At 49.7% G+C, this 20176-nt stretch overlaps 8 protein-coding genes across 8 annotated transcripts, besides 1 other annotated feature; 4 read left to right on the top strand and 4 right to left on the bottom strand.

The window, feature by feature from the left end:
• Positions 1–2639: 2639 nt before the first annotated feature.
• Positions 2640–2664: a microsatellite.
• A 560-nt stretch (positions 2665–3224) lies between these two features.
• On the top strand, positions 3225–4077 carry FPSE_09673 (uncharacterized protein; the record flags this gene model as incomplete). Its single annotated transcript, XM_009262790.1, has 2 exons — positions 3225–3601; positions 3657–4077. 2 exons carry the CDS (start codon positions 3225–3227, stop codon positions 4075–4077), a joined length of 798 nt encoding a protein of 265 aa, XP_009261065.1.
• A 479-nt stretch (positions 4078–4556) lies between these two features.
• Positions 4557–5692, bottom strand: FPSE_09674 (uncharacterized protein; the record flags this gene model as incomplete). Its single annotated transcript, XM_009262791.1, has 3 exons — positions 4557–4687; positions 4743–5524; positions 5577–5692. 3 exons carry the CDS (start codon positions 5690–5692, stop codon positions 4557–4559), a joined length of 1029 nt encoding a protein of 342 aa, XP_009261066.1.
• Positions 5693–7637: 1945 nt separating this feature from the next.
• Positions 7638–8398, top strand: FPSE_09675 (uncharacterized protein; the record flags this gene model as incomplete). Its single annotated transcript, XM_009262792.1, has 2 exons — positions 7638–8179; positions 8233–8398. 2 exons carry the CDS (start codon positions 7638–7640, stop codon positions 8396–8398), a joined length of 708 nt encoding a protein of 235 aa, XP_009261067.1.
• A 715-nt stretch (positions 8399–9113) lies between these two features.
• On the bottom strand, positions 9114–10587 carry FPSE_09676 (uncharacterized protein; the record flags this gene model as incomplete). Its single annotated transcript, XM_009262793.1, has 7 exons — positions 9114–9527; positions 9585–9681; positions 9730–9806; positions 10072–10235; positions 10294–10299; positions 10351–10479; positions 10536–10587. The coding sequence occupies 7 exons, from the start codon at positions 10585–10587 to the stop codon at positions 9114–9116; spliced, it is 939 nt and encodes a 312-aa protein (XP_009261068.1).
• Positions 10588–11324: 737 nt separating this feature from the next.
• On the bottom strand, positions 11325–16436 carry FPSE_09677 (uncharacterized protein; the record flags this gene model as incomplete). Its single annotated transcript, XM_009262794.1, has 5 exons — positions 11325–11385; positions 11444–15170; positions 15595–16005; positions 16056–16240; positions 16291–16436. The coding sequence occupies 5 exons, from the start codon at positions 16434–16436 to the stop codon at positions 11325–11327; spliced, it is 4530 nt and encodes a 1509-aa protein (XP_009261069.1).
• Positions 16437–16749: 313 nt separating this feature from the next.
• On the top strand, positions 16750–17078 carry FPSE_09678 (uncharacterized protein; the record flags this gene model as incomplete). Its single annotated transcript, XM_009262795.1, has 2 exons — positions 16750–16842; positions 16896–17078. 2 exons carry the CDS (start codon positions 16750–16752, stop codon positions 17076–17078), a joined length of 276 nt encoding a protein of 91 aa, XP_009261070.1.
• Positions 17079–17173: 95 nt separating this feature from the next.
• Positions 17174–18332, bottom strand: FPSE_09679 (uncharacterized protein; the record flags this gene model as incomplete). Its single annotated transcript, XM_009262796.1, has 2 exons — positions 17174–18234; positions 18296–18332. The coding sequence occupies 2 exons, from the start codon at positions 18330–18332 to the stop codon at positions 17174–17176; spliced, it is 1098 nt and encodes a 365-aa protein (XP_009261071.1).
• Positions 18333–18771: 439 nt separating this feature from the next.
• Positions 18772–19740, top strand: FPSE_09680 (uncharacterized protein; the record flags this gene model as incomplete). The annotated part of the gene is made up of 1 exon (XM_009262797.1): positions 18772–19740. One exon carries the CDS (start codon positions 18772–18774, stop codon positions 19738–19740), a length of 969 nt encoding a protein of 322 aa, XP_009261072.1.
• Positions 19741–20176: the final 436 nt, after the last annotated feature.

Here is a 20176-nt window from a genome sequence, read left to right as displayed (position 1 = left end):
ACATGAAAGAGGCTGAATGAAGCTGAAGTTGTGCTGTCCAGAAACATTACCAGGTTGGTCAAGTGTTTCAACATCCGGGGGAACTTTGTACGCACATTCACGCCTTGTCCTTGTCTATAATCGCACCTTGATACCCATTCTCGTGTAGGCATGAATTGACTGGCTTGCCTGCTAACAACATCGCAACACCTTCAAAGTCATTACGAACTTTTGTCTATGTCTCTCGCATTCTCGCCAGTCTGCCTTGTTGCGACAGTTGCACGTCATGCTCCCATCTCTCGGGTTTGACCGATCAGGCATCTTCATTCTCCAAGTCGCAATGATTCATCCTCTGTGTTTCTTCTGTTTACACCTCGTGCCAATAGGCATCTTGCGCCTCAACGCCTTCATGTGGCCGCTACACGATTGAGTTTACCATTTCCCCATGGTGAAATTCCGCGTTATTCTATCTTTACCAGTGGCACTTTGTCCCGCTTCCCCATCAACTGCAACAAAAGTGACGACTGAGAACCGAACAAATGGTTGCCGCTACTTTAGCTGAGCAAACAAGGCGATCTTGTGTCTAGCTAAAGACTAACCTTAGCCTCCAGAAATGCCGGGACTGCCTTTGCAATACCGTTCCATCATATGTCTTGTCCTGATTATCAAGCACAACCAACACATGGTGGTCTAAACGGAATAGCTTCTTTTAACGTTGTCTTTGGATTGGGCTCTATCCGGCGCTTCGGCGTCATGCTGTCTCAAGGTTTTGAGCATATTCAACAAGTGAGCCGCGCCGTTTGTTGACTCATTCAATAGGCAAGTCAACTAAAAGATCGTCGCCGCTACCATCTCGAATCCCCCAACACGACGACTCCATCATGTGTGAGTCTACGGCGAATTCACGACTTGGCGAATTGAATCCTGCTCGCTCCACAAGCAAGTCAAGCCGTCTCATCTTGTCTGTGTCTAATATCACTAGCTCCATGCCTCTGGCACAGGGACGGCTCTCACCGGTGCCGCCAGCCGCCAGCCACGACGATGCCGTTTGGCATCGCTAGGCTAGCATTAGCTACCTGCTATGGCCTGGTAGTCCAGGGTGACTAATATGGATACTGATAATTAAACGAAAGCGAGACGTGAGGCTTAGGTTAGTTTCGTTTGGGGGGCACTTGCACGAAAGAGCCGCCAAAAATACGCCGGTTCGCTGAACCCAGTCAAGCTTTACTGATGTCTCTTGGAGAGTTTCACGTTAGCTTAAAGGACGAACCAGCTGTCTCGGGGAATGGACCGCAAAGGTCCAGGGAGCTCTTGGCAGTGAATAGGCCGATCTCTTAGGGTGAAACCAGCCGCTGAAAGACAAGATGGCAGGCGCAAGATAAATGGCTACATCAGTGGCTTGAATCCTTCAGACGTGCAGCTACATGCCGTCTGGTTGTCTTGTCGAGGACTCACTTATGTGCACTCCCCATGATCTTCAGGTCCCAATTACTTGAATAACAAGATCTTGTCTTGAATATGCCTTCAATCAAGATAGACGTAGAAAAGAGGTTAGATGGAGCGCTGGGCTTAATGGCCTAGCGGCATCAAAAGACGTCACGGATCTACCGGTATCCTACCTCTTCAACCGTGAGACACTCTTGGCGCCCGTCGGGGATTTCTTTTTACAGATTTAAACCTGGCACCTAGTATCGTTTCCCTGATTTCTGGTATTGATTTACATGCCATTCATTCTTGCGCCTTTGGGGGCCATGCACTGCATACACTGACCAACATGATTTGTCGCCAGACAACACGCAAGTAGAGCATCGACGGATAAAGGGAAGCGGAAAAGCAAAAGAAGAGGGTTCTGGTGTTGCTGTTCTTTGGAATTGTCCTTTTTCCAGGCCGCAGAGCTGCATTATCACATTCACGATGGCTGCCAGGTCTGTCCACTCAACTGTCTGCCTCTATCCCAAGCTCAAGGGGTGCCATGATCCGTCAGCTCCCATCGTCTGCTAGTCTACCCAATAGCCATCGTCCCAAGGATCTCATCGAGGGACGAAGGAAGGGTGGGGAACTGCAAGCTTGGCTTCTGAGGCGGGCGCTCTGCAGCCCAAAGACAGTCAGAACCCAATTGCTAAGCAAGCAGAGCAGAGCTCCCCAGTACCGACCTCATGATTGTGACGTAGATGCTTGTTCACTTTCTGGAAGAATAGAGGTTGTCAAATTGTGCGAATGCAACATTGCATTGTAATCCTATGGGAATCATAGAAGGCGTATTATGACGGCGTGTCTATATGTGCTTGTCCTACACAATAATCCTGAAGTTATCATCCTGCTGGTGTGTGTGATCCGGATATCCGGGGCGGTTCTCTCGGAAGCATGAAATCTCACGATAGTGGAACAGACACAAGTTCCAGACTGTATGGCGAATCCGAACCCCTACGGCTAAGAAGCATTGATCTTTTAACGACTTACTAAACAAAAGCATTGATCTCTTATTGATCTACTAAAAGAAAGTACTGATCCATCTATCGAAGGAAAACCCTTCTCATATCTGAAACTATTTCAACCGTGCACAAATGGCGTTGTTGAGAGCTGGGAGTTACCCTGAACAAGCGTAGCAGAAACAACGGGCCGATCCCTACTCTCAATCTACAGATGAAACTCACGAGGCATTTTTTCTTTCTTTCTTTTTTTCTTCTACCGCGCGGTAGTTCCACTGTCTGTGTGTAAATCGTGCTGTTTGGACCACATGTTAGTTGTTTCATTCGAGATTTGACAACTAACAGAACAACGGTGAAGCCGCCACAGAGTGAGAATTCTTCACCGTCATTCAGAAACGAATTACCAATTCGGGATTTGTTATTGTGCTAGAACTTTTTAGTTTAGGGCGTGTTGCATGTGTTGTTATGGTCAGGGTCTTGGGGGATGATTCCAAATTGTATCGTCACTTTGAGTCGAGGTATGAGTAAGCACACTCGCGGCAATGTTTTGTAAGCATTGGGCCTCAGTTGCGAGAGGAATATGTCTGAATCCGATTTTCAAGAGCTCCGATGAAGTGCAATTGATTTGTTATCAAAGAGCACGCCATTCGAAGCTCAAAGTGATAGAATATGGCTTCTGTACGCTTCATGATGAAGAGATACTCATCCTTAAAACCAGCACGTATACTCCTACAGCATCATCAATGCCATAAATCACCCTCAACGCTTCGATATACCACTCAAAACTCTACTCAAAGTCCTAAGCGCAGCTATTCAATGTCTCGACCAACTGGTCTCATCGCCTCAAAGGGCATCGAACTCCTCACTTGGGGCACACCCAATGGTGTCAAGGCCCAGATCCTTCTCGAGGAGCTTCGTGATGCTTATGGAACAGACTCCACCATCCAAGGCATCGACATTAGCAAAAAGGTCCAAAAGGAGCCGTGGTTCACTGCCCTTAACCCTAATGGTCGTATCCCAGTGTTGGTTGACCATGATAACAATGACCTCGCTGTGTTCGAAGGGAATGCTATTCTGAGCTATCTGACTAGAAAGTACGACCCGGAGTATAAATTCTCTTTCAAGATTGATGATGATGATTACACTCGTGCTGAATCGTGGATTGGATGGCAGCATGGTGGGATTGGACCTATGTAAGTCACTCTTGTTTTTAGGAGATGAGATGATGATTAACTGACACGCTACTAGGCAAGGTCAAGTCCTACACTTTCTCTACGATGCCAAACCCGCAATGCCATATGGTATCCAGCGCTATGTCGGAGAGACCGAACGTTTGTACGGCATCCTGGACAAGCGCCTTTCGGAGCGAGACTACATCGTTGGTCCTGGCAGAGGTCGCTACTCCATCGCGGACATTGCCCTCATCGGCTGGGCCGATCGTCTACCGCGAACCACAATCTCGTGGGACCAGTATCACAACGTGAAGGCTTGGTTTTCTCGTATTCTCGAGAGGCCTGCTGTACGACGCGGTATGTTACTGCCCACTAATGAGGAAAAGCCGACGGGGCTGGACCCTGTGGATGAAGAGACGAGGAAGAAGCGTGCGGATCTCAAGGTGATTGTTGATAAAGCAAAGGAGCAGTTTGGATACAAGTATTCTTCGCCGTAAGGAAGGCTACATTTTAGGCTTTAATGTTAAACTGCGATTGATTTTGGTTAGTAATTTGACCAGCAATCTCATCCTTCGAATGGGATTACCCAGGCTGCTCTGGTCTACTGCATTGGGTTGTGAAGAAGGCGTGCCAATGGGTTGCACAAGGCTTCCATGTTTGAGATGAACACAGCATTCATAAAGTGATTAGAGACATATGCCAGCCACATCTTATTGTGTGGATATAATTGCAATCGGACAACTGCAAGCACGTCATGCCACTTGTATGACAGACAGGGTGCGGTGGTGACATGCCCAATCAAACCGCCACCATGATGGCTCACGATCATGACATCTCATCATGACGACACTCAGCATGATGATATAAAAAAAATATGTGATAAATTGATCATTAAATGCTCATTTACTCATGAGGTTCGCTTTTTGATATTTAACTGAATTTGTGATCCCATGCCAAAGCGCCGTGTTGCTTTACCTTACTGGTGGAACTTCTTAACCTTCTCAACCTCGTCGTAACTACCCATGAAGATACCAGCCTTGTCGTGGATGTGTTCGGGCACAACCTCGAGCAGACGGTTCATCTTGCTATCGACAGCTTGGCCACCGGCTGGGAATCAAGTTAGCGAAATGTGACTTTGACGAAATAGAAATGCGAAACTAACCATTCTCAAAGATAAGAGCCATGGGCGCACACTCGTAGAGGATACGGAGCTTGCCCTTGGGACTCTTCTTGTCGGCGGGGTAAGCAAAGATACCTCCGTACAGCAGAGTTCGGTAAGCATCAGCAACCATGGAACCGATGTAACGCGCGCTGTAAGGCTTGCCGTTTTCTTGAGCCTGCTTCAGCGAGTTGAAGTAGTTGATGGTCTTGTCATCCCAGTATAGCGAGTTACCCTCGTTGCAGGAGTAGATGTCGCGAGACTTGGGCAGGCGCATGTTGGGGTGAGACAGGATGAACTCGCCGACACCGTTGTCGAGAGTGAAGCCGTTGACGGTTCCGCCGCGCATGGTGATAACGAGCTGAGCCGAGGCACCGTACATGGTGAAACCGGCGGCAAGCAGCTCAGTACCAGGCTTCAGGATGTCCTCCTTGCAGCCCTTTGAGCCTTCAGGAAGCTTGTGAATGGCGAAGATGGTACCGACTGAGACACCAGCGTCCAAGTTGGAGGAACCGTCAATGGGGTCGCAAGCGACAGCGTAGCGGGCATCTGAAGCGTCCTTGAAGTAGATGATTTCGTCCTCCTCCTCGGAAACGAGGAGCGCACACTTGCCTGAAGAGCGCATAGCCTCAATGAAGAGGTCATTGGAGATGACATCGAGCTTCTTCTGGTCGTCTCCGGTAATGTTGGAAGAACCAGCCAGACCGGTGAGGTTCACAAGGGTGGCGCGTCGGATGTAGTAGGCGATGGACTTGAAAGAGAACTGGAGAGCGTGACATAATAGACTAAAGAAGCGGTTAGCATGGTTATCATGAGAATTGGGTCACATGAGCGTACGTAAAGTCACCAGTAGCCTCGGGATGCTTGGCCTGCTCCTCAGTGAGGAAGCGGGTAAGGGTAACAATGTTAGTGTTAACCTTTTCAGATTCTTGTCCGCTGTTGGTGGTAGACATTGTGACTGATTTTGAAATAGAGATGGGAACAGAGAATGGAGAATTAATCGGCGGGAGGGGAAGAGAAGTGCAAAGTCGTTATGATGGCGGGGTATGAGGGTATCGTGAAGCTTTGGAAAGGGTTGATGTATATGGGAGAGAGGAAGAGGGAGAAGACAAGAGCACGCGACGAGACGGGAGACGGGACCAAGTTATGTAAAAACAAGTGCCTGAGCCTGAGCCTGAGCAGCGCAAAGCAGAACAGAGTAACAACCGCGTCCGTGACTTGACGACAATTGACGGATGACGATCCATCCAATGCCAATCAATGATACGCCCGCATCCCGGGGGGCGGCCATCAACGGCCCCATCCGTGCGAGTTATGGGCTCTGGAGCCGCAAGTTCAAGACTTCTCATGTAATGGCAATGGGGATTTGCACCAACCAGGACGTCTCAATATCGGGATCTCATGGACCTTGGTGACCGCACAGCAGTAGCCCGGCCGAGGGGAAGCGGTAGCAAGAGGATTTCCCGGGGTCTCCAAAGCTCCCCCAACTGTTAAACTGTAGCTTTGGTTAGCTTGGGTTCTGTACGTACACTACGGGGTGATGGTCCCGGTTTCTTCCCCCACAATTTGGAGGTGCCTTTTTGAATGGAGAATCTCGGGGGTTGTTCACCGAGGAGCATACATATCGTGAATCTCAGGGGGACAGGAACAGTCTTTGTCGTCACAGCCACTTCATAGACCCGCCATCTCTTTGATTTCTTCCTGTTCTCGTGGCCTTGTGAGGCGGATGTAGTGGGGGTGGCTCGCTCATATTGACGTTTAAGCGGGGGTTTTGATCTGTTGGAGACTGGAGATCTTCATAAAACACCGAAGTGAGGCAGCGATAAGTGGGTTTTGGGGGGAACAGTAACAAAGTTGGAATTGTTGAATGTCTTTGCCTCGTATCTTGTTCAGTTTCCTGTAGGTATGTAATGTTGACGTTGCTCGCCTCAGGCAAATGGGTCCTGCATATATCAATCAACCATGCGCTCCTTCCTCAGGTCCTCCACACATGCCTTCCTTTCCTCCTTCCAATGTTCCACCCAATTGGCGGTCTTCCTGTTCCATTACGGAACCGGATCAAAGGTTATCCGCATAGACCGGACTTCTATTACCTTGGGAGTTCCAGCTGAGTTTGAGCTGGACTGGACTGGCAGCTGATAACAATTCTTCTCCAACGATTACGGTACCTTTTCCCTTGACGGACAGTTTCCGAGGTTCAATGGCGCCAAGCTTCCCCGTTTTGTCCCTATGATTGTTGTTGAACCCGAGGCCTCGGGTCATGTGCTTCGTTGATAAACTCAATCTCTATCTACTAACCTAGAGTCAAGAAGCTTGCTTGCCTGTGAAAGCTCCATATCAAATGCCGTTGTATCGACATGAACCAAGGTAAATTAAAAAGCAAGTTGATATAACAAAACACGGCAACTAGACTCTTTATCTCTATCTTGTTTCTTCACCAGATAGGCAATTATTCCCCTGTTCCCGTTACCCCAGACCCGAAAAGGCAATACTTTTGCATGAGATTCTCTCTCCTTTCCCTTGTCTAGATCCCGCTCTCGTGAGCGGACCTCGGCATCTCGGTCAAGTCTCCGTCTCCACGTTTGACCAAATCTCTACCATTAACTGTACTGTACCGTACTAGGGGAACGTAACCCAACCGTACCGTGGGGATTGCATTGCATTTGCACTTGCACCTTAATAAACTTATTGACTCGATTCGCGCGTTCCTTCTTCCCCAGCTTTCCACACCCAACTTGAACCTATCTCTTTTCATCTCTATCTCCATCTTTAATCGCCTTGTTCCATCATCAGTAATTGCTGGATTCTTACTGGTGAAATTGTAATTACGCAACGACTGTCGCATAGCTCTGCGCAACTTCGAACTCGATCCCATCAAGCTCTATTTCCATCGCCATCATGGTCGCCGACGCAGTCATCTACCACCCCACGGTAGCGCACTACCTGCGCTACATGGCCACCACCCTCGGCCGCGACAAGCTCATGCGAGTATTCCAGTACTTTGCCCGTTTCTACGCTTGGTACCTCCTCCGCGGCAACGCAACCGCAGACAAGGTCGCTCCTTGGAACGCCCTCAAGAAGCAGTTCGGCCTGTTCCGAAAGGTCTTCCGAGCCGGCAAGTTCGTCGAGCACCTCAAGGCCGCTGCCACCGCCTCCGACTCAAAGTCCATGGATCCCGTCCTCAAGTACACCCAGGTCGGTCGCCAGCTGGGTTACGCCGGTTACCTCGCCTGCGATTCTCTCACCATTCCTCACGCCGCCGGCATCAAGACCTGGCAGCACGCTACGCGCATGCAGCACGAGGCCTACCGATCATGGGCTGTTGGTATCGCCTTTAGCATTCTCGGCCAGCTGTACACTCTGCGCCAGTTGAGCGCACGAGCATCAAAGGTTGACCTGAAGGAGGGAGAGGGCGTCGTTGAGAGCAAGACCATTTCTATGTAAGCATTCGGAATCGCTTTCCGCATCGTCGCACGTACTAACTCATTCCCAGTGAGCGCGCTGCCGCCAAGAAGCAGCTTCTCTGCGATGTCTGCGATATCCTGGTTCCCCTTTCCGGTCTTGGCTACAACAAATACCTCGACGACGGTGTTGTGGGCCTGACTGGCACCCTGAGCAGTATCATCGGTGTCTACACACAGTGGAAGAAGACCGCCTAGTTTGGCAATCATACGATACAACAACCGCCTGATACCACATATTTTACCTGTCCTCAAAATCTCTTATAAGCGCATCATACACTCATAATCTTTCCAGGCCAACGTCTTTCTTTTTGTATTACATGGGGGCGCCAGAATTGGGTGGCTGTACTTGGTAAATTAGGAGTACCATGATCACTCATTGTCTGATTGTAGCGTCAGTTTCAAAATACAAAATCAAAATTGGATTGTTTTTTCTCTCTCGAATGCTGATACAAATTGACCATGTTGTCCAATATGTCTTGCAAATGAGAGTGGTGCCCCAAGGCACGTCGTGCAAGTGATAGTATAAAACAAGAAGCAAAACAAGAAAACCCTCGTCCGCGACTACTCCGTTGCCTAGTCATACACCATAGCTCAAATTACCCAACAAACTCAATTTGTCTGCAGTCGTGGACTTTTCCCAGTAGTCATTGACGTATATATCCTGCAAGCCCTTGCACCTGACGCCAATCCAATCTGCCTCATCCTTTTGGTTGTTGAGAATGTCACCAGTCGGTCGTCATACATTGTCGCACTTGTCTGCCAATCATTTGAATCTTGCCCTTTCATACCTATTAACAGGTCGTGACTGTTCCACGCCAATTGGCATTTTCGTTTGGGGAAGATCTAGTACACCGTTCGGTCAAGGACAGTCCTGCCAAGCAAGCGCCCAAAGCGGTAATGGAATATGAATTTACCAGTAACGTCCACCGCGGTCATAGTCTCGCGGATAGCCACCCTCTCGTGGGTACCCACCCTCTCTGGGAGGAGGGAAATCTCGGGGAGGTCGGTCATATGGGGGTCGCCCATTGGCGTAAGGATCGGGCGGGGGAGGAGGGTAGTCGCGTCGGTATGGATCATCGTATCGCCCGCGAGGAGGAGGGGGAGGATAGTCTTCCATAGGACGACGAGGTGGGGATCGATAGCGAGCACGGTCGTCATAGTAGTCGCGACGCGGACTGCGGTCGCGGTAGCCATACCCGTCTCGGCGAGGACTGTACCCTCGGGGAGGGCCACGTCGGTCGTAATCGTCCATGGGAGGAGGGTAGGGGCGTCGTCCAGGAGAGCGCGATCGGCCACGCTCGCGAGGAGGCATGTCCGGCTGAGTCTGCAGCGTCGAGTCAATTCATAGTTCTTACAGTTGGATGGGGCTACCTTGTCATACGTCAGCAACACACTGGACTCGCTGTCCCTTGAATTCACGGCCATCGAGCTTCTCGACGGCAGTTCTCAAGTCGGCAGCAGTCTCGAATTCAACGAATCTAAAACTCATTAATAATAACTTCAACACGCACACAACAAAAACTCACCCTCGGCCGTTCGAGTCGCGGCCTGTCTCGGAGTAAACCACGTCCAAACTCGATTGGCGTGCGAAGTCCTTAAGGTCCTATTTCCAGAATCCACGTAAGTTGCTGTCCAGGAAAGGTAAACGCCGGAAGTCCATGTAATCCACAAAACGAAAGCGCAATCCGTCAAGACAAGAACCAGGAAGCAAAACCAGAAGAGCGGGAGGGGGTCCTTGATTGTTGTCCCCTGGAACTAATCCCGGCGCAGTTCCAATGGGTCGAAACCAGAAAAGCCAGAGATGCGCGCAAATCACAAAGGGAAGGTCCATGGAGTCCAGCGATCATTAACGGGGAGGATAAACAGACCTGCCAAGAGGTATCATTCGGTAGTCCCGTAATCTGCATTCGATGAGGGGTTCGGCGAGGCCGCGGCGCAGTGCGCTCATGGTTGCCAAAGTTGCCGCCCTCGCGATGCCGGGAACCGCGTGCGAACTGGACGGTAAGTCGTTCTCCCATGAAATCAGAGCCATCTTTCGAAGTCGCGAATTAGCCAGGGACGAAGGGGGGTGATGTTATATGATGACGTACGGAAAGCTGTCCAAAGCAATTAGCAAGAGTCACAAGAGAGATAATAGGACAACTCACCTGGAACAACATCGCGGGCATCCATTGGGTCCTTGTACTCGATGAAACCGAAGCCATTCATAAGCTTAACTTCGGTGATTTCTCCGGTTCCATGAGTCGCGAAGTGAGCCTCGACGTCGGTTTTGGTAGCTGTTGGGCAGCAGGTCAGTGGTTTGACTAGGAGCGTCAGGGCGATGAGTCCGGACCATTGCGAGGGAGGTTTCCCAAGTACAGCCGGGTGGCTGATACCTCCGTCATGTTGCCGGTTGGAGGAGGACCGTAGTCAAGTCAAGCGAGAGATGGATCCAAACGGAAAGCGAGGTGCAAAAATTCGAAGTATTGGTCTAGCCAGGAAGATTCCAGAAGTCCAGGGCCAGTTGCGCGCGATGGACCAAGAAGTACAAGAAAACGCGGGGTTTTCTTGGGTGATGATGAAGATATATGTTGGTGGAGAGGAGAAGGAAGAGTGCGACATGGACAAGCTAGACTCTAAACCTTACGCGACGAAGAAGGCTGGGGCAAAGGCGGACAAGTCTGGCAGAACGCCAGATCGAGAAGGTGGCCCCGGATCCCACTATCTCGGGCGCTGAAGCTGCTTCGTTAGCGTCACATGCGAACGCCTTTGCCTGCATTAATGCTGCCGCACGCACATGCTAAGCGCTGTAGGTAAGTGCTAAAGTGCCTGGTTTGTTGGATACTACGTAGGAGTTGAAACTCTATTGTTGATCATCATCAAAGTGCAGAGACACTACTCTTTAGACTAGGTAGCCATCGATCGATTACTATTATTTCATGGACTCCCTCGTGAATCTGTGCTACTCAATAACAGCATAAAAAGGTTTCGTTACAGAAAGCAAAGTCATTTTTTCGCCAATCACCACACAATTATCATCTCAGCCCAATCGATTCCTTGTCAGTGACGCCCAACGCCTTGCTGTGTGCACTCTATCATGTGCTTGGTGGAGAATAATAAGAAGATCTTTTTCATTAGGGCCCTACGGTTCCTCGAATAGGACCGAGACGATTTCGTCAATCATAGTGAATACGAGATGTGCACTGTAACCGAGTTAGCCAAGTCCTCTCTCATGAACAATTTCTTCATCAAATATCATACTTCAACCTTGAGTTGTTTAATGTCGCAAAGATACGACGACTCGCTGCCTGCGCATTGACTCTTCCCACAACACTCCCAGCAAGATCTGGCACCAATGTAGCCAGCATCAAGCTTGCTTCAGTCCGTGTCTTTTTCTTCTCGGCAGCTGTTCGTGGCTTTCGATCACGTTGTAGCTCTCCCCCCGGCCAGAGGCTGTCCTGAACCAGACTAATACATTTGAGAACGTTCTCGTCTTGAGCAAGCATCTTGACATTATCACGCACTTTCCTCTCAATAGTGCCGCCAAGAAGTTGCTGAAGAACAACCACGACGGCTCTTCCGCGGAGCCAGTTGTTTCCCTTGTTGAGCTCAAATATCTCAAGGAAGATGTCGCAAATCGGTTTGATGAACGGTTCAAGTTCCTTATTCTCAAAGGCGTTCAGTTCGGCCTCGGCTTCGGCGGCTGGGAAGTTCTCTTCGTTGACATTGAGTGGAACCGTGTTGAGCTGGTTTGTAGCCGCCGCAATTAGGCTCTGGCCAGCTTCAGATATTTGGTCCAGAACGGGAATGTTTCCAAGAATATCATCCATGCCGTCTGCAACAGAATCATACAACCGTGTCATCATATCCTTCTTGTCTTCGCGATCTAGAATATCTTGTCCTTGTGTTATCACGCTCTGTGAAAGGAATGCTCTGAGCTCCCGGCTACGGCATGCCTCAGGCAATAGTAGTAAATCTTGCAAATACTGCTCAAGGGCAGTTCGTCTCTTGCGTAGAAATTCACTTTGGAACTTCATAACCATTCGTCGCCGAGGAAAGTCAAGATTTCGGACCGATGGGTAACGGGACCGTAGCTTTTGGTGAAGTTCGTGGAACTCGCTGTATCGCCGCGAAATCACCCATGAAGCCGCGGGCATCTGCTCTCCGGCATTTCTTTGCACTTCGATAACGTATAGGGCAAACTCTCTGCCATCTTCTTCTCTTCCGACCTGGATAGATTTGATCTTGATAGTAGAGCGGCCATAGAGACTGTTGTCGCTCTCTTGGATGACATACTGCTGACGCTGAAGCTCCTTGCGCCTAATCTCCCTTTGCAAAGACGCTTTCGACTTTCTAAGGATACGTAGCTCGGCAGTGTTGTTTGTCAACTCTGCTTTCCGCGTCAGGGACTCCACGACCGCCTCCTGTGCTACCAGGCGATCAATGTCATTCGAAAGAGCAGTAATTGCTTCGGCCAGTCCAAGATCTCCTGGCGCTGCTTCGTGCACTTCGTCTTCGTCATCGGGTGGTGGACCCTCATCTGGATCGCCGTCATCAGGGAGATCTTTGTTTTCATCTCCAAATAGATCATCATCCACAAAGACGCCGATTCGTGAGGCTGCACTGACAAGACCAAGTGATGAAAGGCTTGGCTTTTCTCCCTCTTTAACTAAAGCACCTGGTCGCAATCCCATGTCCAGAGAGCCACGATGAGATTCGTTATCGTGGCCTGAAAAGAGGCTCGACGCATTATCATCGAGGCCACCAATACTACTACTGCCACCGTTCTCGAAAAGGGACGCGCGCAGATCCTCGGCAGTCTGGGGGCGATCATTTTCCAGGATGTTTGTCAGTGCTTCCTCCACTGCCTGAACAACCTGAGTGTCTGGCAGCTGTTGACTGTTTGTCTCTGCATCCAGGCTTTGCACAGAATCTCCTAACCCATCGGTATCAATATCGTCGTCGTCGAACAGAGGAGTGAGAGAGCCTTCGTCAAGCGAGCGCCTAGCTCGATGCCCATGGCCGTTGCCGTTGCCGTTGGAGTTCAGAGACCTTAGATCTGAAGCTGATCCTGTTCGTTTGCTCGTGTTGGAGAGTTGAGTGGTTAACCGTGAAACTGGTCTTGGCTTCGCTGGCAACGTCTTACTCGCTCGATCTGGCGCCAATGTTTGTGCTTCTGGTTGCGGTGTTGATCGGAGGGTCTGGTTATTGGCTGCTTCCTCAGCTGCAAGACATTTATAAAAGAGGTCAGATTTCTTGAAACCTTGGAAGAAGCGCGCACGCATCTCCTCTAAAACAGCACTCTGAGCTTTGAGAATAGCTTGTCGGGCTCTATAGTATTGCATCGGAGTGGCTGTTTTCCCTGCTTTGATAAACTCTTTCACTTCATTCTTTGAATGGTCCGGAACCTTCAACTCGGACCTTGATAAGTATGCTTGATTGATCTGCTGTAAGTCTTGACGATCTGAATCAGTCCACATTGGGAGCGTTGATGGCAGCTCGTCGTCATGGCCATCCTCCTCCAAGGGGTTTCGGAAACCATCGACAACAAGCCAGAACTGTACTAGGGGCATCAGATTTTGACGATCCATGTATTCCATAAAATAGGAAAGTGCTGAAGGGTCTCGTAAGAAGTCCACCAATGGAGCGCTTTCCAGCTTGGACTTTGAAGAAGTTGATGGTAAAGGCAATGGTCCAGGTGGACGACGTTCGCCACCAGCAGCAAGGTGAGTTACCCGTTGATCGAGTAGCCTCTTTCCCATCTCTAACCGGCGAAGGTATACCTGGTCCTGGTTATCCTGAAGGGAATCCCTTTTGAGTTGACTGGCAACTTCACTACGAAATCGGCGTGCATCTGACAGGTTGTTGACCTTTCGAATAGCACGGATGAACTTTTCAAATTTGCGCTCGCTGTCGCCTGGCGCAACTCTGGGCATGGAGGCTACTTTGTTGGACCTTGGCGTAGAGGGAGCATGCTGATCCAAAGCTGCCCGAAGCTTGCGCACTGTTGACCTATCCTGCAACATCGAACGGCCCATGTTTTCCATTAGTTGATTCCATGTATCGGGCTCGGAAAGAAGTTGAATCACGGGGAATAACACAGAACACCCAACGATCTCGCGAATAATGATAGAGACAGCTCGACTAGACAACATGTTCTCCGGAAGGATTTGTGGCATAATCTTTGCGACAAGAGATCGCAGGTAGTCTTGTTGAACCATCTTGGTGTCGGGAAACGACAATGACGCAGCAGGGTGTAGGCGTCCATCGCGGAATTTTGAAGCAATAGCCAAGTCGAGTTCTTCGGATTCAGTAACGGAGCGGTTAAGCTTCTTCCCTCGTACCGATTTCTCTGCTTCGTAGAAATCTCGAAAGTGGGCGGTGAGGAGAGGAACAAGACGGCTAGTGACAAGGTCCGCCAGATCCTTATCACGTAGGATATCACACAAGCTCAGCAGCGCCTCGCGCACAGCTTTGTCGACCTGGTTCGTAAAGGCCGGGTTGCGACTTATATTGGAATACCAACTGCTAACAAAGTCGCGGACTATGAGGCCGAGCAGGTCGTCGATAGCTTTGGAAACGCGGGGTGATTCGGGTTGTATTTGGGTTGGAGTATACGATTGTCGCTGGCGCAGCGCCTGCACCTCTGATCGCCATGACTTTGGATTTAAGAAGGTGACGCCATTCGGTGGCAGGGTTCGGTCGTTTGGGCGTCTCGAGACGAGGAAGAGGCCGGTCAAGAGAAGGACGAGGGTGACGAGGGAGCCGGCAACAAAGGCATGGCCTGCCCAGCGAAGAACGGGTGACCAGCTCGCAGCAAAGCCCCAGGCTATGAAGGCGGCGAGTCCTGCAACAATAACATCTCTACGCTTGAGGGCCATCACCAGGATGTTGACCTCAAAGCCACATTCTTGAACGAAGATGGATGGGTGTAAGTGGTAAAGTCGGTGATGCGATAATAGGTAGTGGAGGTCAAGACCGGACTGGTCTAACTAACTTTAGGTGAGGTGGCTGTCGATTATAGCGGAGATGGATGCTGTCATTCTGTTGCTCGACCCCTGTCAAAATAGTCTGCGGGACAAGGAACCCTGGACAGCGCCCCTCATCGATGACTGATAAGTGATTGTCTGCAGGTACAGCTTAATTGATGAGGTGATAGGTTCACGATGTTAATTTTATCACCAGATCTCATATTTCTACCAGAGCATGAATTCAACAAATTTTAGTCCAGTCAGTGTTGCGGTACTTTGCAGGGCCATCATTTCTTTGTTTATGCGCAAGTCATCTTGTTATTCATGCAGTTTTAAATGGTCCTTATTACTATAGCCAAGTTTAATTCTACCACGGAGGATCCTCAAGTCTTCGGAACAACGCCACAAACTTTTGTCCGTTATTCCTTGTGACCTTCTTACTCTCTTCGGTTTCAGTCGACATGACATGAACACACTCGTCTGCCTCTTCCTCTTCCTTGGAAATCCTCTCGAAAGCAGGGTGAGCCTCAAGATGCTGAACCATCCACAGATGCAAATCCTCAACATCGGTAATGGTGTACACGATGCCACCGGGTCGGAGCGCATAAGCATACTCCGAGTTCAGCGTTGTCGACACAATTCTGGCCTTGTGCTTTCTGGCCTTGAAGTGAGGGTCGGGAAAGCAGATGAAGATCTTGGACAATTGGGCCTTCTTGAAGAAGTTGGGGAGGAACTTCATTGTGTTTGCTCGGATGCAGGCAACGTTCTGATACATGTTGTCCGAGTTTTGTGATCGTAGCGCTTTTATACGTTCTTGGACGTACCCTGCCACTTGTGTGCGAATCTCCAGGCCTGCTCTGGTCAATACACATCCGTTGATAAACAATTCTTACTCCACTTACCAAGTGTGAGAGTATCTGGCATCTTGGGAGCCAGAGCAACTGTGAGACCTCCGAAACCGCAACCAATATCGACAATTTCAACATCTTTTGTCAGACGAGGAGGCTTTGAAGAGTCTTCTGATGTTCCTTCTTGAACATAGTGAGGGAAGTATGGCGACCAGTCCATATGATCAGGCGATTTGGGGCTGTCGCATGTTAGTTATAGTAATCGAAACGGATTGAGCAGTTTGCATACTATTCTAGCATATGGTCGGAGAAAGGATTCGCATGCGCTCGCTGGCGATAGAACTTTTTGCGCGGCAACTGAGTGATCCCATCCTTTGTCCTCTTTATGCGATCCCTCTCGCGGCCTTTTTGCTTATTTGGAAGGTGTTCTGTCATGGTTGCTGCTGTGATGATGTTGTTCAAGTGCTTTACAGTTTCCAGTGATAATTTGTGAGGCACATGGGGATGAAGCTTTGCGCATGGCAGAATTTGCCGAGTTTGGAAGGCGGTGAAACATGCTCAGCTCTGGCGTTGCACATGTTAATTAAGGCGGAAATAACCCCTGTCCGCTGGGCCACGATAGATGGAGCATGAACCTCCCTGAAGCGAAGCTGCCTCGGAATTTGTGCTTCTGTCATCCACAACATCGTTCGTTTTTTCTCAAGCCATGGGCTTTTTTATTTCCAAGCAATCTGTAGCGTTGCCCGGAATGTCTCGCATGTCCTCTGAAGCATCATGGAACCTATTCAGTCCTCTAATGACTGAGTACTCCTCCATTGTCAACCTTATCTCTCTTGTCTGTGTAAGTGCTGATTGACCTGATTGCCTTTGCGCTTGCGACTAACGCTCGGATAGCTCGGTTTAGGTCTCATGTTATTCGTTCCCGTCATTCTTCTTGTGATATTCGACTTTGTTCTTTGGATGTGGAGGAACATCTGTAACGATAATCCTCCACCGACTGACGAGCCCGATACTGTTGTCACTACGAACCCACATGCTGCGGCGATAGCAACAGGAATAGATAAAGCATCACTTTAATTCTTTACGGCGAAACACAACAATCTGTTTTTTTATCTTCGACATTGCTAGGAACTCAAACTTGGCGCTTTTAATTTGCTATTCTATTTCAACTTTTACGCGATCTGCGACAGAACCTTGATCAGATCAGCGGTGACTCCCATGGCGGTCACATCACCTCCAGCGCCCGCACCCTGGACGATCAGGGGGTTGCTTCCGTATCTCTCGGTATAGAAGCTGATAATGTTATCGCTACCCTTCAGGGCAGCAATGGGGTGCGAGCGATCAAACTGTTCCAAGCCAACCTTGACCTGCTTGGAGGCGGCATCGATACTTCCGACGAATCGGACAACCTTGCCGGCCTTCTCAGCAGCAGCCTTGGTCTCCTCCATCTGCGAGTCAAAGGCAGGGAGCTTCTCGAGGAATTCGTCACCGCTGGAAACGGACTCGAGCTCCTTGGGGATAAGGCTCTGCACGGGGAAAGAGGTGGGGGACTCAACGGGGATGCCAGCCAGACGAGCAAGAATGGTCAGCTTACGGGCAACGTCGAGACCGTTGAGGTCATCTCGGGGATCAGGCTCGGTGTAACCCAGAGACTTGGCCTTCTTGACCTCCTCAGACCACTTACCTCCCTGACCCTCAGTAGGAGCAAAGGAGTTGAAGAGGAAAGACATGGTGCCGCTGAAAACACCCTCGATCTTGGTAACCTTGTCGCCAGTCTCAACGAGATCCTTCAGGGTGGAGATGACGGGGAGACCAGCACCGACGGATGACTCGTGGTAGACACGGGCGCCCGATGACTCGGCAGCTGAGAAGATGTCTTGCCACAGCTTGTATGATCCCGAGAAGGCCTTCTTGTTGGGTGTGACGATGCTGATACCGCGGCTCAGAGCAAGAGGGTACAGCTCAGCGACATCTTGAGAGCTGGTGTTGTCGACGAGGACGGTCTTGGCGGGGGCTTTGGATAGGTACTCGACGACCTGGGCGAGAGCAAGCGGGGCCTTGGATGAGGAACCGAGAGTGTCAACGACATTCTCGAGGTTAATGGGGGAGTAGTCGTCGTTGTAGATGGCCTTGCGGCTCGTGGCAATGTAGGCAAGGTTCAATTTCGGGGATGGCTTTCGAGCAGCAAGGGACTGGAGCTGGTCGATGAAGGCCTTGCCAACGCCTCCGGCACCTGTTAGTAGCGATATTAGTTTACAAAGTCACGCATGTATAGTTTCAAAAGTTTCAATTACCGATAATTCCGATAAAAACTTGCTTTGTAGCGGCCATGGTTGCTGTAGTACTTGTAGAACTGTTGACGAAGCTTGTGAAGGAATAAAGTCAAGCTCCGATGGCGGGGCACTCAGGAAAGTGATTTGAGCACGCAACAGAACCCCGCGGTGGATTACCCTACATCGGAGACACTTAAACAACAACCAATTGGGTACGCAATTAATTGATAAGTCCACTTTGGTAAGATTGATATGATAGACAGATGTTGTAAGTTATGATGTTTTCAATGTTTTGTAATGTGTTTTTGTTCATAGTAATCAGGATATACTCAATTGTTGGTGTTATCGCTCAAAAATACCTACCTTGGTGGTGATTGCCTCAGGTTGACCAGCAACGGGTTTGCTTGACTCCATAAACATTCATCTTATACTTCCTTCGCCACGATCAACAACCAACTACTCGAAAACATATTCACGGACCATCAAATACAGACAAAATGCCACAGGACCCGAATCTATACGGACAGCGTCCTACTAAAAAGCCGAAGCGCGATGCAACATTATCTACTTCGCTTGACTTCACTGCTCAATTGACATCGCTAATGTCCAACGCCTCGTCAAGCGCGACATCAGCTGGTCGGCCTCGCCCTCAAAAAGAAGGCAAAGATGACATATTTAAAGGCTCAAAACCCAAACGAACCAAGGAGTCTGATGGATCAAAAAAGCTGCATATAAAGGAGGTTGCTGGCACAGAGGAAGAAACTCAAGAATTGGCACGAGCCAGGCGACGAATGGAGGAAAAGGCACGGCTCTACGCAGCGATGAAGCGAGGAGATTATGTTGCGAAAGAAAATGAGGCCGCACCATTAATAGACTTTGATCGAAAATGGGCGGAAGGAGAGGAAACAAAAGAAGACTATGAGACAAGCAGCGATGAAGACAACGGTGAGGAAAGCGGCGAGATGGTCGAATACGAGGATGAGTTTGGTCGCGCACGGCAAGTCACCAAGGCAGAGAAGGAAAAGTTGGAGCGTAGAACGCGACGCGGTCTATTGGGAGCCGAAGAACTCGAGCGCATGTCGGCAAGGCCCAGCGCGCCCAGCAACCTCATCGTAGGGGACACAATACAAGCCATGGCTTTCAACCCCGACGACCCAGACAAGATGGAAGAGCTGGCGCGGAAGCGAGACCGCAGCGCAACGCCGCCGCCAGCACAGCATTACGACGCAGATTGGGAAATTCGGACCAAGGGAACAGGCTTTTACAAGTTTAGTCAAGACGATGAGACCCGAACAACGGAGATGGAGGGGCTTGCGGAAGAACGGCGTAAGACGGAGGAACAACGACGGGTGCGTGAGGAACAGAAAGAGGCTAGAAGACGGGAAATTGAGAAGCGAAGGGAGGAAATGGCAACTCGGAGAGCCAAGAAGCAGGCTGATTCATTCTTGGACAGACTGGGGGGCTGAAGTATGGAGATTCTGATGAGGAATCAAGATATTGAACGTTGTAGTTTCTGAAGTCAGTTCCGCTGTACGGAATTGAGGTACCACCTAATATGAGAACATATCGTTGAGCGGAGTCCTAAACAGGAGGTTCCGACGATACCAAGCCATCAAGGACAAGCTTAGACAAATTGAGTTGCCGTTTGCGCGTCCCGAAGAATTCCCAATCTGGGATAGAAAAGTCGAGATGCTTTGTAAGTTGCAATCTTGGAGACATACGACAACACCCACTTCGTTTTACTAGCCTGGGGAAGCGCCTTAGCCGGGTTGTGATAGGAAGTTGAAGATAACCTCAGAGAGGATGGTATCGAAAGTTTTGGATTGGAGATAAGAACCAGGAACACGATAGTGGGACGCAGCGCAGGAAATGCCGATTTCAGGACTTTCCCATCCATGTGAT

The sequence above is a fragment of the Fusarium pseudograminearum genome, chromosome 4 (genome assembly GCF_000303195.2).
Source record: "Fusarium pseudograminearum CS3096 chromosome 4, whole genome shotgun sequence".
In the NCBI taxonomy this organism is placed as follows: Eukaryota; Fungi; Ascomycota; class Sordariomycetes; order Hypocreales; family Nectriaceae; genus Fusarium; species Fusarium pseudograminearum.
The sequence above is the reverse complement of the archived record's forward strand: the minus strand, read 5'-3'. Positions and strand labels throughout refer to the sequence as shown.